This window comes from Cydia strobilella, chromosome 16 (genome assembly GCF_947568885.1).
Source record: "Cydia strobilella chromosome 16, ilCydStro3.1, whole genome shotgun sequence".
NCBI classification, from domain to species: domain Eukaryota; kingdom Metazoa; phylum Arthropoda; class Insecta; order Lepidoptera; family Tortricidae; genus Cydia; species Cydia strobilella.
The window spans coordinates 16,497,745-16,515,587 of NC_086056.1; the positions used below are offsets into that span (position 1 = coordinate 16,497,745).

The window sequence follows — 17,843 nt, forward strand, 5'->3', positions numbered from 1 at the left end:
GTATAATGTACAATCGCCTCACCGATGTCACTAGTGTGTAGAACGACGCCAGCGCAGTTTCAGTCGGCCATTTTTCATGGCACGGCTGAACGCTCGGCCGCGCCTCAGATTTAACCACAGACAACAGACGCGGGCATAACAGCTAATTGCTTTTTTCAGCGGGAAACGAGGATGCACGCTCCGCTGGAGCAACGATATTTTAATAGGGTTCTTAAACTTGACTAGGTTTGCTAGTTGTTTGTAGTTGTATAGAGAAACAAAATCTGAAGCTTGAACTCGTAATTTGATCGTGAACATCTTTTGTAGCAAAAACGATTAGATGTAAAGTTATTTGAAATTAGTTAGTTCCTCGTAGATAAATCGTTGTAAGGGTTAGGGTTAGTATATAGGTATAGTGCTACAAATATTTATTTACCGCCACTGTAATCAGTTTGACATATGCTCACAAATAAAAACACTTTTTGAACTTTGAACTTTACAAGTTAGTATGCCTATTTAATTTTTATCTTACACTTAGTAATGAACAGACAATATGATTACTGGATACAGGCCATATCAGTTGTCATAAATAAGTTAAATAACTCCCTGCTTATTAAATAAATAAATAAAAAACTGAAACTAGGTCCATGGGGTCCCAGCGCGCACAAGTTGTTTGCAGAAATCGCGAAGCGTCTGGTTGACGTAACTAGTGACCGAAGAGCTTTTGGCTTCCTCGCACAATGTATCAGCATTGCGATACAGCGAGGAAATGCCGCCAGCATCCTTGGTACAATGCCTCAAGGGCCTATTTTAGATTTAAGCTAGTTATTAATTTCGTTTACGTAGTACCACTGTATATATCTTGTATGTAAATAAAGCGTATTAATATTTTTATATTTAACATTGAATAAAAAATAATGGTATCATGGTATGGTGGCGGAGTGGCCTAGGGGTTCATGGCGTTAGCCGCGATAGCTAAAGACGCCGGTTCGAATCCGGCCTTCACCACTGGAGGGCTTCGTCACTTTTTCTTTAATATATGACATCTATTACAGTTTTTAATGGTATCTAGTTTTCCTGATTTAAGTCGGATACTTACCTATTTACTTTTCATCCTATTATCATGTATATATACAAAGATAGATATAACTCCGTAATAGATGGATACAGTCTAAGAAAAAAACGTGCCTCGAAAATCAAGAAAATTTGATTCTCGATCAGAGGGCGCCACTAGTTTTGGCCTACTCTCGTATAGAGGGCGCTGACGGTTTCGTTTGTTATTTATAATTTTAACGCACATCAGTGAAAGAACATGGGTCAAAATCATATAAAAATAATTAATACAAATAAAAAAATCATTTATCCATATTTAAATACATTTTAACGTATTTTTATAAATCTTCATTTTTAGTTTCAACGTATAGATGGCAGTGAATTTACAGCGGTTACAAAATTTACTATGACAGTACCGCTCTATCTTATTATATCCTCATTGATATATAGTACCTATAGAAATACAAAAGTAGCGATAAAGGCGAAATGAAAATTGTAAGTTTCTGTTTGACCAAATAGTTGACTGATAGATAATGCTTTTAGGCCCTAATAAGCCCGACGTTTGTACTTTCTTGTATTGCGTAATAAAGGATAAATAGAAGGCAATAGGCGTGAAAATGTGTTTTTTCTCAAGAAATGCTCACAACTTTGGTACAACCTGAAGTTAAGTGTAATAAAGTCTCAACTAGAGATTAAGCTACAGGTGGAGCAGAAGAATTTTCGAGAAGAGATAACTTTTGTGTTTATGCATGTGTATGACCCAACTTTTGCTTTGTACTCTGGTAGCGGGCGCCGCACTGTCATGACACAGTGCGTGCCGACAGGCGTGGGCGCCGCTCCAGGCCGCGGCGCGTGAAATTAAACCGCCCACCGGAACCCGCCCGCCAAAGCCCGCCGTCTAACAACACGCAAAAACTTAGACAATATTGGTTTAATTAAATTTAATAATTAGTCTTGCGGCACCTGTGTGTTCGCTTCTAAGGCGATGCGGCTTAAGCAACCGACCGAGTTTCACAAATATATCTAGAGCGGTACTGTCATAGTAAATTTTGTAACCACTGTAAATTCACTGCCATTTATCGACATACTTTAAAACTAAAAATGAAGATTTATAAAAATACGTTAAAATGTATTTAAATATGGAAAAATGATTTTTTTATTTGCATTAATTATTTTTATATGATTTTGACCCATGTTCTTTCACTGATATGCGTTAAAATTATAAATAACAAACGAAACCGTCAAAGCCCTCTATACGAGAGTAGGCCAAATCAAGTGGCGCCATCTGATCGAGAATCAAATTTTCGTGATTTTCGAGGCACGTTTTTTTCTTAGACTGTATCCATCTATTACGGAGTTATATCTATCTTTGATCATGGCTAAACAGCAATTTTTACCCGTTATTTTTTAAATATAATTTATGTTGGCCTTTTAATTTTGAACGTGTAGCGACATCTACCATTAAGTAGAAAAAGAACACATATTTTGCGGAAAGCTCCATCTAGTGTGCAGTAGCATTCACTTGTTCATCTTTGAAATTGTTTGAAATGAAAATTAACTAGTAACAACTATTTTTATTTATTTATTTTTATAAAATTTATAAGAAATACAAAAGATTTGCCTGATTTATAAAGATGAAACTTTACAAGATAACAAAACAAAACGCGCATAGGAACTTCCACAGATACACAAAAATAACAAAACGCATTATAGACAGCCTGCCATCAGCGGCAGCGGTACGGAAATGTATCTTGCGAAGTGAATTTGTTATTTACTTTCAATTTATATTGATTGAGCTCAAAATGGGGACAGAAGTAGCATTATCGTTTACGGCACTTCGTGCTCAGTTAGAATCGGAACGGAGCAGCTTGTACAAAATAGATGCAAACATCAAAAAGATAGTGCAAACGACGGGTCGATTTTCTAACGATAGGTTAGTGCTGAGCCTTGACGACAGGAAATTTCCAGTTTATGATTATGTTTGCTAAGTAATTTGTTTTGTTTTAGGTTTAATAACTCATCTAATGACTACTTAAAAGGTGGACCACGTTTAGGAGGCCGAAATTCATTCCCTGACGCTAGACAAAATGACGATTCTTTTGGAAAGAGAAAACAAGAGACCAAAACAGTTTTTAGCAGGTAAATATCAAACTAATTAATCTTCGCACACACACACATTCGATACGTCACGCAAGTAATTAAAATGGTCAGTTGTTTATTTTCATGCTTATTCTGATTTCTGATTTGATACATGGACTATATCCTAAACACTAGAATTCATTTTCCATCTATTTCATTTAATCACTAATCAACTTCTAAAATCTGTTAGTAGAGTTGACCAAAAGCAATAATGGTCAAAATTGAAGTTTTTGAACATTATTGGTATAGAAAGGCATATTTATTCGTGAGGTACTCAAAATAATACAAGTTTACTTAGCTTAATCGGTTAAATATAGAAAAGTACTTGTACTAAGATCTAGAAAAACATACTGCAGTAATGTAAAATGTCGCACCAAACTTGGACATTAAAATATTACCACTAATTACATAGTCATATCAAATCCAGGTTCCTGGTATCACTAGGAATTGGTAGTATCTTCAAAGGTATTTTGCAGCAAGGTAAGTAATATTTTAACTTGTTCACAGATTATCAGCGCGCACAGCAGGCAGTGACGATGAAGAGTCCGGCGGCAAGCGTCCACGTGTCATCTCCCAAGTGTCCCGCGAGCTGCCGACGCGCGCGGCCGTGCTGCGCGCGCAGGGCGGCGACGAGCAGGCGCGCACGCGCAACCGACGGATCTTTGGCTCGCTGCTCGGGACGCTGCAGAAGTTTAAACAGGAGGAGATTGTGCTGCAAACTCAGGTATGGGTTGTCATTACAGGTTGTAACTCCTAGCATGATTTTGTCTGATATGAGCAGCATTCAACATAGCTGCTGAAAAACCTTTTTAATCTAGACTATTATAAAATTGGGTTCTTTATTAGCTTAGTCGTGTCATGCCTCTGTTGGTTGGAAACTTTAACTGGCTCAACCAATTTGTGGTTTGAATCTTTAACTTTAAACTCTTTCTGCTGCTTCTTATGTGCACGCACTACAATATTAATAAAAGTAAATCACTTATTACAGGAAGATAAAAAGGCACAAGTGGAAAGAAAGATAGAAGAGCAAGCTCGGGTACAGAAAGAAAAGGAACAGAAGGAAAGAAAGACCCTCTTTGCCGAGAGAGAACACAAAAAAGCCACAATCAAAGCTCTCGAAGCCAAGATGGCGCGAGTGCAAGAGTTTGAGAAATGGGAGGCGTCACAGAAGAGCCTGGGTAACTTTATACTGACTCGTGCCAAGCCGCACGTGTACTGGATACCAAAGAAGATGACCGACAAGGCCACAGAGAAGCTGAACTCCAGTAGAAAGTATCATGAAAGTAAGTTTTTTTAACCCCCAATGCAAAAAGAGGGGTGTTATATCATACAAGTCACTTATATGTTTGATACCAATGTCTGTATGTCTGTCTGTCAGTCTGTGGCATCGTAGCTCTCCAACAGATGGGACGATTATGCGTTATTTTACGTGAAAGTGATTTTTAGCTATATTTCATAGAAAACAATTCAGACCGTCTAGCATGTGTTATGTTCTCGCGCGTGAATCCGTACTTGAAGTCGCGCAAAATACGTGGAGTCGCGCGCGAGAATGCAACTATGCTAGCAGGGAGTATCAGGTATTTTCCAATATGATGTAAGGCATTTTTGGCATAAAGTGGATTTTGTTGGCTTTAATTTTATAGTTATTTATGTACTGCTTCTGTTTATGTTATGTTGCATTTTTTGATACATCGTCTTTTAGTAATTGCACGTTAATTTGCAGCTAAATATGGTCCTTTGTATCGCAGTGAGTAGTAAAATACGATATGATATTGATAATATTTCCTACTTTATTAAATGAACCCTTCTTTTCATTGACTTTATTACAGGAATAAAGATGGTTGTATTTTACAGATTCTAAATTAAAACTGATAAAGAAGTTCCTTTTTGACATTATTAAACTCAGATTTTTATAATTATTTTAATATTTCCTTTCTACATATTATTATTCACAACGACGGGACTTAATCGCGTAAAATAAGTTTTAAATTCACCTCCGACGTCACCGTCGACGACGTCGTTGTCTCCGAGACCACGGGGACAACGCCGTCCTCGAGACGTTGTGAATAATAATGAGTAAAAATCGTGAAAGTTTAAATCAGTGTTCCTTTCTACATGTTCGGATGGGTATCATGACCCAAGTTTTTCGCTAGAATCATCTAGGAACCGTACTATTAAGTACTCAAACGAAATGCTATCACGAACGCTTCGTACATTTTCGAAGATCTGTCATATAACAGGATAAGACGGGTGTAGAATAATTCCTAATTTTGAAATCCTCAGAGTGCATGGTAAAGAAACGCTTGGAACTGCAAGAGGAGCTGCAACGGATAGAGCAGCGCTGCCTGCGCGCGCGCGGGCCCCAGGCCAAGGAGAACGAGCCCGCCCCGGGGGGAGGGGGGCAGGAGGCGGGGGGAGGGGGGCAGGAGGCGGGGGGAGGGGGGCAGGAGGCGAGGGGCGGGGGCGCGGGCGGCGAGCAGCGCCGGGACAAGTTCGCCCCCGACGCCGAGCACAAGGATAAGGAGGACAGCGACGGGGACGGGGACGGGGAGGACCACCATGAGCATATTGAGGAGCAGAATGAAGAGAGGCAGGGCAACGGAGATGCGGAGGTGAAAGACGAGCCAGGTCAGTTCAGTTGTCTGTAAACGATACTCTCCAGTTTAGCTGTACCTTAGTCATAATTCAAAATAATCAATCCGATATAGCCTATAGGGCATATAGGGTACTATCACAGTAAAAGGCAGATGATTTTGGCGTATACATAGTGGTAGGCGAGGTACAGTGCCCCACCTACCCACGTTGCCATACTAGCTGAATAGAAAAATGGATACTTATGTTAGGGCACCGACTGTACTGAGGCCAAGAAATAAGGACTTGTACGCCTAGTGAGATGATTGTACAAGTACGAAAGAAATAGGGCCGTTTAGTAACACGTCTTGCATAGTGCATTTCTCAAAAATGCAAGCAGATAAAGGTTGTAAAAAACAATAACCTAATCAAAGACCATAAAAGAATCACATATTTCTAACTATTTGTTTTATTAATACATCTTTATTGTACCGCATTCAAGAAATAAATAAATGATTATGATTATTATGATTATATATTTTTTCTGTTTCAGTGACAGACGAAACTAAACTGGACAAGACCACAGAGCAGAACGCAACAATGGAAGCTGAAGAGAAACGAGACGATTCCCATATGTCCGTGGACACCAGTGACCTATTTTTACGGCCAAGTGTGGAGGGCCCGCCGGAGCCCACGGAAGAGTCCTGAATACTAGATGATAGCATGTTTACAGTATATGCAGAGGGTTAGAATTCTAAGGCCTTGGCCTTTCATTGACGCCGTACTGTTAATGTTAACTGAACATTCGTTAATCCTATTGCATAAGACATAAGGTCCACCAATGGTTAGTTTCGAGAGCTGATGTTTGTGTCGGCATTTGCAATGACAAAGTGTGCCAATGTCATTTTTAATGTAAAAATTCTATGAAAATATGCCGTTTATAATGACACTACCTCATGTTCTGTTCAAATTGGTGCAAAGTTAGTTTAGACCGATTCTAGTATATCTGGAAAACAGAAAAACTTCTATAAACATTGTATGGATTGTATGGTGTCAACCGGATACCAAAGCCTAAAAGCAAAGGAAATATTATGCTGTTAAATTATCAGTTTATATTAGATCAGTCATTCCATTCCATCCCTAAAACAAAACAAACCGTGTTTTTGTTTCAACCGCTTGAAGTTTTTCCTTGCGGACAAGTGTTTTCTCAACTTGCCGCTGGCAGTGTGAAAAGCTTTTTTCAAAAAGGACTAAAATTTGAAGCTCTTCAGAAAGGCACAGGTTTTGAAAGTTGGTTAATAGGCCGAAAACGAGCATTTTAGGAGTTGCAAGCGTACGCAGGCTACGGTAGCTGCTTACCATCAGGCTGGTTATAATATCAATGCTTCTCTTCTAATATCAATGTGGTACAAACAACATTCTCGCGCGTCTAGCCTGAGGGTCTACAGAGAATGTAGAAATTTCATTATTTGCCTATTCACTTCACTTGCATATTCGAGCGATAGAGAGGTAGATAACGAAACTTCGATGTTCTGTTTTCGCGATAGACCCTCTGATACATTTTTCACGGCATTATATTTTCTTTGACTTGTTCTGCCCTCTACTGGTATAAGTGTGAAACTTACTAGTGTATTATAAATTGAAATGTTTACATTCAGCATCACTGTGATTAGAATTGGGATGTGTTATGAAGTGAATAAACTGCTGACTTTATGTAAAAGTTTTATTAAATTATTGTTTTAAATAAGTACCTAACATTGGACAATGTCCGAGGAGCATATTAAAATATAATAGTCTAGGAGTTCATTGTTATGCTGCATTCCTTTTACCAATACATACACGTGAAACCTATAGCAATATATTATGTGCATAATCAGGAACTAGTCCGTAATGCTGAAGACTGAACCCTTTACCAATTCGCGTGCCTTCTTACCCTTCTTATCAAGGTATAAGAATAAAGGATTTGCCACACTGGATGCATTCTGCGGGCAGCGGTCAGGTCAAACTTCAACTTCAAAGGTTGTTGTTAATGTTGTTCATACATAATGCGGGTTTGACTTGACTGCTGCCCGCAGAACGCATCCAGTGTCATAGATTAGTATATGTTATTACTGTAATCCAGTGTGGCAAATCCTTAATAGGACAACTAATGAGCTCTCTGAGAGTGGTAAGAGCTATCGAAAGCTACTTTTAACAGGGTTTTGTAGCTTTTTAAAGTTATGCGTAATGTTTTTTTTTGCGTGAAGCGGTAACTTTTCCTACCTTTACATTTTACAGTACAAAATATATCAGTAGCCAATAATGGCTAATCCGATATATCAAATTTTCGACTTCTATTTTATTGCAGAAATTTTTACATAATTTAGACCTTATTTCAATCAAATAGGGTTCTTATTGGCTTAGATAAACTTTCGAATTTTCATTCTGAAACCTCGATAAACATCAATTGGAATTATTCGATTAGTAAAATCTAGAGTATGATATATAATCTAGTCTAGTGAGAATATCCTCGAGGCAATGTCATCCAGCATCCAATCTATGCCTTCGAGAAGGTTCTCGCCGGTGACGGCGGAGCAGCGCACGATCCGCCAGTGGTGGGACTTGATACTGTCCAGGTCTAGGGCCTGTAACAATATTCCATTGTTATGAAAACATGGAAAAAGGGTTTGAAAACATCACCAGATTGCGGATTTTTAAATACTTTATACAAGCTTTTATTTAACTTGCAATGTATGTAACTATATGTATGTTAGTACCACTTCCCGATTTTTGATGAAGCTGAAAAAATGCATACATGTAAATTGTATCTATCTATCAATATTAAGAGGGGCCCTCTGTCGCTGCAGCATTTTCCATTCCAGCCTATTCTGGGCTTTCGTTTTCACTTCCTGGTATGAATGGCTACAGCACCATTCTTTTATCCGTGTCATGTATGATATTCTGGGTCTTCCTCTTCCTCTTCTTTTCTCAATTTTCAATTGTATGAAATTGTAAATTCTATGAAAATGCAATATTATTGTGACATGGAGCTGATCTGATGGGTGTCTGATACAGACAGGAGGTGGCCATAGGAACTCAACATAAATGTGTTTGGTTTGGGTTTCTTAGAATTGTATTTACTGTTGAAAGATAAGTACAGTCAGCAAAAAGCTTGTATCTAAAATGAAATTATTGTTAAAAAAACTTATTACTACTGGTAAACTTAACAACTGATTTGTTTATAATATTGTCTTCGGTTACCGCGATAGTTACTCATGAAATAAAACTATGAAAACGGATTATATCGCGTATATTGAATTTATAATACATCCCGACGTTTCCGAGGCCATTGAGATTAAGAAATATCCAAACTTTAATAGGGAAGATGGCTTTTCTCTACCACCAGCTTGGGATCCTGTAGTCCACCTGATAAAGGAGCAAGCGAGACATAGACTGTGAGACCGTAGTGTTGGATGATGCTGGACATTCTGATGTTTTGAAAAGATGTGTCCCGCCGAGTTTGTTGCCGGTCCCATATTGGGATACCCTCCTACAATTTAGGAGGGAATTAAATCTTCTCGGGTCCGTGGTGTAGGGTTGGAGCCGGCATAGTTTATTTTTATCGCGTATATATATATATCTTTACTTGAAAAATAATTATAGTGTATAACTAGCCTTATGAACCGATTTTGCATGTACAACCAGCCTTAAAGTTTGTAGTCTATGATTGTTCATTATTTTAGTATGTGGGTATTTTTGCATTTTGTAATTTTTCCTCAGTCACCCGTTGACCACGAACGCTGTAAAGAGTTCGAAACGTCGGGATGTATTATAAATTCAATATACGCGATATAATCCGTTTTCATAGTTTTATTTCAACTGATTTGTTTTTCAAGTAAGCTGTTAATTGGATGAGACAAAAATTTACCGAAACGCTATACAGGACCATTGAAGTGCCAGATTATCGGGATTTCACTGTAAAAGTATTTATTGGGCACACTAACCTATAAACAAATATCATAAATTGATTTATTTATTTATTATTTATTCTCAAACTTTTGGAAAGCAAAATATTTGATGGAGCCCCAAATTAAAAAAAATCGTTCATCACTGTAGACCAGATATACCTATAGAGGAGCTGTTTTTTTTCTAATTATTATAAGTATTCTCGCGGAGCTTCAACAAAGGCTGTGCGGAGCCCTAGGGGTCCGCAGAGCACACTTTGAGAATGGCTGTATTAGATTATACTTATAAGGGTACCTCTCTGATCTCCTGCAAAGTGAGAGCTCCCGGCAGGTCTGCTTTATTTGCCAGCACCAGTAAAGTTGCTCCAGCAAGACGTTCCTCCTGTAGCAGCGTACGTAGCTCCTTCGCGCAGCCGTCCAGGCGCCTCGTGTCAGCGCTGTCAACTACCCAGGCCACGCCATCTGTGCTCTCAAAGTAGTTCTTCCAGTACGATCTAAAATGAAATTAAAGATAGTATGTAAATATACATAAATAAGTATTTTGAGGACAATCTTACAACCAACTAGGCTAGGCTGTTTATTTGAGGAAAATAGTGTGGGAATGGGAACAGTAACCTGCAGCTCCAACTACAGGGAAATGGGCTGAATGAACGCAACATGTGATCGACAGCCCGCCTGCTTCCGGCCGGGCGTCCCTACACTACATCTAAATCTAGGCTGTTTATAGTTTTTATGATGTTCCGCACTGTGCAGTCTGTGCAAACTGATCAGGGCAGCATGATTACAAACTAAGTACTTGCACTTATTGTATAACTATTTTTTTTTTTTTTACTAGCCCATTATGGTGTCCCACTGCTGGGCAAAGGCCTCTCCCCTTGTTTTCCACGACTCCCGATATAGTGCCTCCTATATATATATAACTATAACCATAAAAAAGTCAATTTATAAAAACTATAGGATCTGTAGCATAACGCAACAACCTCATTATATGATTGCAAACATCACTTTATCTAGTTTTGAAAAACGATGTATAGAAGGATACCATGACCCTGCCACAATAAAATCCACCCTGTTACACTGGCTACCAGTGGTCAATAAAATTAAATAAAAATAGTACTATTCGTGGTTGTATCAATGGTTTTTATGTAATTACACCGTTCGAAAGGTTTAATATGGCTACAAGTGGGGTACCTGAGCGACTTCTGCCCGCCGACATCCCAGATGTTGAGCTTGTACCCGCGGTGCTCCAGCGTTTTGATGTTGAACCCCAGCGTCGGCGAGATCGTGTCGATCGGCTCCCCGTTGAACCGCTTCAGGATCGTCGTCTTACCCGCGTTGTCCAGTCCTCTGAACGAAAGCTAAGGAAATATACGGAAAGAAACTAGAAACTTAGAAAGTAATAAATTCTTAAAAGGATACAACATGAGTATTCGCATTTCTTTCTCCTTCTGTCGAAGCTTCTTCAATATTGTAAGGAAACCCATTTTACTACAAGTTTTCTGAATAAACTGCGATTATAATTGAATTTTATCGTTTCATTTCGTGATTCACAACACGTTTGTTTGTCAGCTGTTTGTTACTGTTAAATTAAACGTCAAAATTTGTTTTTAAATACAACACAGACTAGAACTTGCGTACTGATAGCCAAACAGCCAAATGTCAGTAGACGAAAATAAGTATAAATAAAAAAATCACGAAAAACGATTTTGAAAAATGATTTTGAAAAAAAAAGGTATAATTGAAATATTTTTGTGTAACTTTTATACCACAAAATAAAGTTGAAATCGTACAATGGTAAAATATTGTAAAAATGAATGAGCAATTTCATTTGTAATCAACATCGTTAACACTTATTTTAAGGGGTCATTGTAAATCCCTGATCAGCATTAGATTATTTATTAATTGAATAATAAAATTTATCCTCAAAAGTCCCCATCACCAAAAACTCTATCCCGAAACTTTTTAAAATCGAATAGGAATCCATTAGCAACCATAGAGTAAAACATCCATCCATGGCGGATCTCGTCGCTGTCAAGACTTTTATTTAATTCTGTTTCAATTATGAAGCACCTTCAATGATTTTGAGTGGGCTTATAGTGTGGAAGTGATCGTGCGGTGGCGCGGCGCGGTGCCGGCGATCCGGTTGTGTCAGCGCCATGTTCAGCGGAACTGTGCGCGTCAAGGTGTGTGAGGCCACGGGCCTCAGGCCGACTGACTTTCAGAAACGGCACAACATGACCTTCGGGAAACCAGGTGAGTCCCGACCGTAGTATTAATTCTTTTCTTCATGAACCTTATGACTCGTTTCTAATTAATTTTGCCCTTGAAAACTATCGCGCAGTCGTAAATTTTCGGTCGTAATAGGCGTAGCATGTTTACCAAAATGGGTGTCTATAATGTATGTAAATATGGTGTGGGGTTGTAGACGACCAGCCGATAGACCCGTACGTGTCGATCGACGCGGACGAGCACCACCTGGACCGCTCCACCACCAAGCCCAAGACCTTCGACCCCGTGTGGAACGAGACCTTCATCCACGAAGTGCAGAACGTCGCCAGGTACCGCACCCTCCGACCTCGTTTTTGATGTTTTATTTATCACCCCTTGACTTGGATATTCACACAAATATTTGCCTGCAGCTTGGGGATCACTGTATTTCACGATGCCGCCATACCTCCGGACGATTTTGTTGCAAACTGCACAATTCCATTTGAAGATTTAACTCATCGTGATAAAGACGCCACAGACTTTTGGGTGAGTAAACAAAACAGTGTTACAACATTGAAGCTACTGACAAGTGATTGATAGGGATCTAGGAGACAATGGCTTATCTATATCCCGTAATCTCTGATAAAGAATACAAACATTCAGTATTGTTGTAAGATGTTATCATAGACCAGTGTGTTTGTTGTGGTGATAGGTGTTATCAGCCGTGGTATTGTTTGATGGCCTTACATTTGTCTAATCGGAGTGTGATAAGCATGTATTGCTGGAGAAGAGTGTTATTGTCATCTGAACCTAAATATGAGTTGCTTCATAATGAGGTGTTTATTACTTATAAACAAGATGAAGTTCTATTTATTATTAATACAGTTTAATTACCTCAATATTTTGGACAGGAAATGACGCCCCTTGGAATTCACGAGATTTTAAGCTTGTTAATTAGGATTTTTTATGTATGAAAAATAACTAGTTACGAAACTAAGTTACCAGATAAATTAATGATAATTTTCCCTTGTAGGTGGATCTAGAACCTCAAGGAAAACTGCATCTTAAAATAGATCTGAAATGGAATTCTCAAGGTGAGTGATTAGTTTATTATAAACACTACATTCCTACTTAATCACTTAATTGGCAAACTAAAAATACATATTCTCATTGATGTTCATTATTGTTGAATAAAATTAAACCACTTTGACTTATAAATTTTTAACAATATTATCATTACTGTATAAAATTTTCAATGCATGTTTATTTATATATTGCAAACAGTCAGATTTTATTCAATTAATTTTTTTTTGACTACAGAATGTAAGTCAAATAAATTAAGGACCACATAAGAGCTCATAATTTTAAAATTAACACGGGACTTAATCACGTACAAACTTACGCTTATATATGGCCTGACGTTTCGAACGTGACGTTACGTTCGTGGTCACAGGCAGACTCACCACCACCTGCCTGCCGGTCCATGCCGGTCCGGTGTTAGTTTTAAAATTATGAGTGAAAATCGTGTAAGTTTAAATCAGCATATAAGAGCTGTTCAAAATAAATAACTGATTTAGTCAGCTAGTTTTAATAACAAAATATATAAGTATATGTTTAATTAGTCAGCTAGTGTTTGAATATCAGATCATCTTAAAGCAAAAAAGTGAAAGTAAAGATTAGTTGTGTGGCACATGTGTGCATCTCCATTACAAGGAACATGACTCATATCTGACTCAGACACACAAATTCCATTTCTCTATAATAAATAACTGTAGTATCATCCACACTGTTAACTGACAATTTGTAAACCTTATTCATAATCTAGATATAGATATAAGGTCCATCGAAGGTCAGTAAAGATTGTTGCTGGTAGTACCATTGTCGAACTCGGTTATCAATGTTGGCAATTAGGCAAAGTTGGAAACGGGTGACGTAGTTTTAGAATTTATATTTACTTTTACGCAGCTATGCCTTTCTACGTTTCTATTTTATTATTTTACTCGCTCGAAGATGGGCACCAATGGTGAAGTTTGGATTCCCTACAGTACAAAGTTTTGGCAACCCTTATTTTCAATGAATTGCAACATTGATAACTCGTCTAAGAGTGTAGTTAGTATTAGTAATAAACCTTGGGAACTTTCTATGTTGACTCAACACAATAACGACAGGATGTGCGATGGCAGCAAAGACCAAAGCAAAATCGTCCTATTTCGCGGGCAAGAGTAAGTCCTTTATATCAGTAGTGCTAGTTTAGATCGTGTCTCATTGTTCCTATAGGGTTTATTTCATTGTTATCACATTTCTTGATGCTTCGCTTTTTTATGAGTCATCTGGCCTCAAAATTTACAACACTTTGAAATTTGCATTTTCTCGTTGTTTGGTAGAAATTTACTTGAGCTTTATTCTGTATGAGATAAAGTGCAAGTTTACATGCACCAAACAAATTGATTTAACTTTGCTAGAACATAATTAGAAAAGATTGGTAATCAAAATTTATTAGATTACATATTTAATTTAGCAGTTCTGTTTTAAAGAAGTTTGATATACAATTGCCATTATTCATAGTAGATTTTTCAGACTAATCATTGTAATAATTTAGCTTATATGAAAAAAAACTTAAGTTGTCTATTTTCCTGTTATAATTTTAATATCAATGCGGTCTACCGGGTTCCATGGCCGCACACTAAGTATTATTGTTGTCACATTTTTTTTATTTTTTTTTTCAATTTATTTAGGTAAACAAACAATCACTACAAGGGAAACTTAAATATAGTAGTTTTAACACTATTTACAGTATGTGTGACCAACACCGTTCACCACTTAATAGACCTTTAATAGACCACACATTGACCAATTGTAAACTTTATTTCAAAGAAATAAGGTCTACCGAGGATCATATTAGCATATTACTATTAGTATCATAGTTTAATTAATTTGTAAACCTTATTAAGGTCGTACACAGCGATTTTTTGCAGTGATGCAGTCGCAAAAAGGCCGCTATACATTCGCCATGTTTTCGCCGGTTATATACCCTCGCACACGTAAATACAATTCCGCATCGCTACAGTTGAGATTGCGGTCAAATGCTTGCCTTTTTGTAATAAAAAAAAAAACAGTTGTGATACAGCATTGATACAGCCGCGATACAGTCGTGATGTAGAATTTATTTAGTCTGCCTGTCTGAGCCTGCACAGCCGCGGCTGCACAGTTGCACACCTGATCACCCGAACAAACATTCACGCGTTAGTAGCATTGCCCAATCAATACAGCCATGCATCGCCACAATCCCGTGCTTGTATCGCTTCTGTCGCGAGTTGCAATGCCGCGACTGAATCGGTACAAAAAGTCGCTGTGTGTGATCTCCCTTATTTCAAAGATATAACACCAAATGGTCAGTTAGTGATGCTGTTAGAACACCGGTTTCCTGCTAAGATTGCCATCGCATGCGGCATGCTACTTGCCGCGGTTTCCGATCCGACACTATTAGCGTGATAAAACACACAAGATGTCCTTATTGTCCTTATTATCTTATCAAAGCATTCTTCGACCACACTGGCGTTACCTACAAATCCTACAATCAGTAGGTAATATCTGATTTCAACGCGTTGGGGTCAGCAAGTGGAAAATTGTACTGACGCACAGAACTCCCGTGCATAACCAATTTATGATAAGATATATTTTCCCCTTCTATTACTTGTAGTTGTTTGGAACTCAAGGGAAATGTGTTATACCTCCAAAAACAAATCGTTTATTTTTGGAGCATACATACACCTTTTCTGAGATTTGTGTTGAGATCTATATGCCTAGTAAGTATTCGGTTAGTCAGAAAATTTTCCCCTGTTTCCGATAAAAGACGCGATAGGTATCGTTTTAATATGAATTATGGTGAGTAGTATGGGTACAATGTTATGATTATTAAATGTTTTTATTTAAAGAGCATCTGCTGCTAGTGGTTTATTTTAGCGGCTGCTTGCTATTATACTACTTATACATTTAGCTTTCATGCTACATTGATTTTGCAATAGATTTGAACGGCAAATTACTTTAAGTTTTCGTAATTTTAGTGCGACAATTTGTAATGCTCTAAAGTACGATAGCAGATTAACTATTAGAGAAGTGCTTGGATTGTTCTAACTTATTCTGAAACGACAATGAAAACGGTTCATTTTATATGAAAATTTATATGAAAGCGAAAAAAGGTAAATCATTATTCATGTCACTTAATGTCAGCTATCTAGTAATAGACACCTTCTTCGTACTTTTTTATCGTTCTCTTGACTTCGACCACCAGCACTATCTAGATCTTTTCCGTGTAGGTATCTTCAGTTGAATTATGGTTTACAGCTTTATAAAGTTTTGCTGTAAAAGTCCCTTTTTTGAAACAATATTTTGCCTGAATGTCACATTTAATTTTTAATCGCCCTGTCCCGTAGATGGTTTAAGGGGCCCACTGATTACCAGTCCGCCGGACGATATCGGCCTGTCAGTTGTTCGGAACTGTCAAATTTTTGTAATGATAATCAGTGGGTCCCTTTAGATACTCGATTTAAGTTGATATAAATACAGACCACCCTTATTTTAAATCACTGTCGATTGTTACAAAAGACTTGTACACATCGTTTAGGCAATTTTAGGACAATGCCAAATAGGCTTCGGTCCCCGCCCCGTCTGACGGCACATGGAAGCGCTTTACTTAAGAGGCCGTAGTCGATTTTAGAGCAAAAATTTAAAATTGATAGATTTAGTCGTTGAAATTATACACGTTTTGTTACGTAATATCTAAATAACAAGTATTGGTTTCTATTAGCACGTCTTCTCATCTAGCCTTTTAATAATGAGGTCGCGAGCGTGCGTCACCGGTAATATATGAAAAGAAGGGGCAGTTTTAAAAAAATCATCAAACATTGATGGTGGTAAATTATACAAATTGATGTATAAGAATAGTTTCAACAAATGTTGTAGATTGTTTAAGTATCAAAATTACGTTGAAATTAAGTCGATTTTCAGAGAAATTGTCACTTGTTTTGAAGTAATTTCTGGAGAAAAGCACCCTAAACCGGCGAGCGTGTATGAGGAATGTTATGAAAGTGAAGGAAGCGAAAGAGGTATGTCAGGATCGCAGCAAGTGGAAATCCGTGGTCTCTGCCTACCCCTCCGGGAAATAGGCGTGATTATATGTATGTATGTATGTATGTCTGGAGAAAATTGATTTCGTCTAACTTTCATTTACACTACTTCAAAGTCATAATAATAAAAATGTAGTCTGATAAACGTCAAGTACAGGATATGTGTAATACAAAATTACCATGTTTAGCCGTCCAAACTTTACGAAATTTACAAATAAGAGCGACAAAACCAGTGCTTTACGCGCGTTTACCTAAACGTCCATCAGAAATGCAAACATTACTAATTGAGTGAGTCTGTTTTCAACAAATTGATCTGATAAAAGGTAAGATAATAAGATGCGCTAATAGAAACCAGTACTTGTTATTTCAATCAGGTAACAAAAGATGTACAATTTCACCGACTAAATCTATCAATTTTACATTTTTGCGACTAAAATCGACACCGGCCTCTTAAGTTTTTACCTACAAGTGAACTGGGGACCATGCAAAGCCACTGTCTAGATAGACCGAGCGCCCAGCCGGCAGCCAGACGTGGCGAGGCTGGGTCTGTCTGAAGTTATTATTATACCTACTGGAGTAGTAGTGACATGTGGGTGGGGCCCTGTGCACTGTGCAGGCTCGGGCGGCGGCGGCGAGGCGGCGCGGGCGCCGGCGGGCGCGGGCGCGCGGGGGCGGGAGTTCAAGGAGGGCGCCGGCTTCGCGCGCCGGCGCGGAGCCATGCGGCGCCGCGTGCACCAGGTCAACGGACACAAGTTCATGGCCACCTTCCTGCGCCAGCCCACCTTCTGCTCCCACTGCCGCGAGTTCATCTGGTGAGTGTAAC

General features: G+C 38.3%; 3 protein-coding genes across 3 annotated transcripts in view; 2 read left to right on the forward strand and 1 right to left on the reverse strand.

Moving 5' to 3' along the window:
* The first annotated feature begins 2,730 nt into the window (after window positions 1–2,730).
* On the forward strand, window positions 2,731–7,455 carry LOC134748190 (pinin). Its single transcript, XM_063682903.1, has 6 exons — window positions 2,731–2,965; window positions 3,040–3,171; window positions 3,679–3,895; window positions 4,160–4,454; window positions 5,455–5,799; window positions 6,296–7,455. The coding sequence occupies exons 1-6, from the start codon at window positions 2,835–2,837 to the stop codon at window positions 6,448–6,450; spliced, it is 1,275 nt and encodes a 424-aa protein (XP_063538973.1). The 5' UTR covers window positions 2,731–2,834; the 3' UTR covers window positions 6,451–7,455.
* Window positions 7,456–7,485: 30 nt separating this feature from the next.
* On the reverse strand, window positions 7,486–11,267 carry LOC134748191 (ADP-ribosylation factor-like protein 2). The gene is made up of 4 exons (XM_063682904.1): window positions 11,106–11,267; window positions 10,878–11,033; window positions 9,982–10,180; window positions 7,486–8,366 (listed from the first exon to the last, which is right to left on the reverse strand). The coding sequence occupies exons 1-4, from the start codon at window positions 11,168–11,170 to the stop codon at window positions 8,232–8,234; spliced, it is 555 nt and encodes a 184-aa protein (XP_063538974.1). The 5' UTR covers window positions 11,171–11,267; the 3' UTR covers window positions 7,486–8,231.
* A 407-nt stretch (window positions 11,268–11,674) lies between these two features.
* LOC134748192 (protein kinase C) overlaps window positions 11,675–17,843 on the forward strand; it is a 45,253-nt gene continuing 39,084 nt past the window's right edge. Inside the window, exons 1-5 of the mRNA XM_063682905.1 lie at window positions 11,675–11,939; window positions 12,112–12,244; window positions 12,326–12,440; window positions 12,928–12,988; window positions 17,637–17,832. Of these exons, the coding sequence (XP_063538975.1) occupies window positions 11,843–11,939; window positions 12,112–12,244; window positions 12,326–12,440; window positions 12,928–12,988; window positions 17,637–17,832 (602 nt within the window). The 5' untranslated portion in view covers window positions 11,675–11,842. The remainder of the gene's footprint in view (window positions 11,940–12,111; window positions 12,245–12,325; window positions 12,441–12,927; window positions 12,989–17,636; window positions 17,833–17,843) is intronic.

Coding starts and splice junctions, on each gene's coding strand:
- LOC134748191 (XM_063682904.1), bottom strand. CDS start 11,170: ATGGGTTTCCTTACAATATTGAAGAAGCTTCGACAGAAGGAGAAAGAA. Junction 10,181..10,877: donor GGCGGGCAGAAGTCGCTCAG/GTACCCCACTTG, acceptor ATTTCATTTTAG/ATCGTACTGGAAGAACTACT. Junction 8,367..9,981: donor CTTTGCAGGAGATCAGAGAG/GTACCCTTATAA, acceptor ATATTGTTACAG/GCCCTAGACCTGGACAGTAT.
- LOC134748190 (XM_063682903.1), top strand. CDS start 2,835: ATGGGGACAGAAGTAGCATTATCGTTTACGGCACTTCGTGCTCAGTTA. Junction 3,172..3,678: donor ACCAAAACAGTTTTTAGCAG/GTAAATATCAAA, acceptor ACTTGTTCACAG/ATTATCAGCGCGCACAGCAG. Junction 3,896..4,159: donor AGATTGTGCTGCAAACTCAG/GTATGGGTTGTC, acceptor CACTTATTACAG/GAAGATAAAAAGGCACAAGT.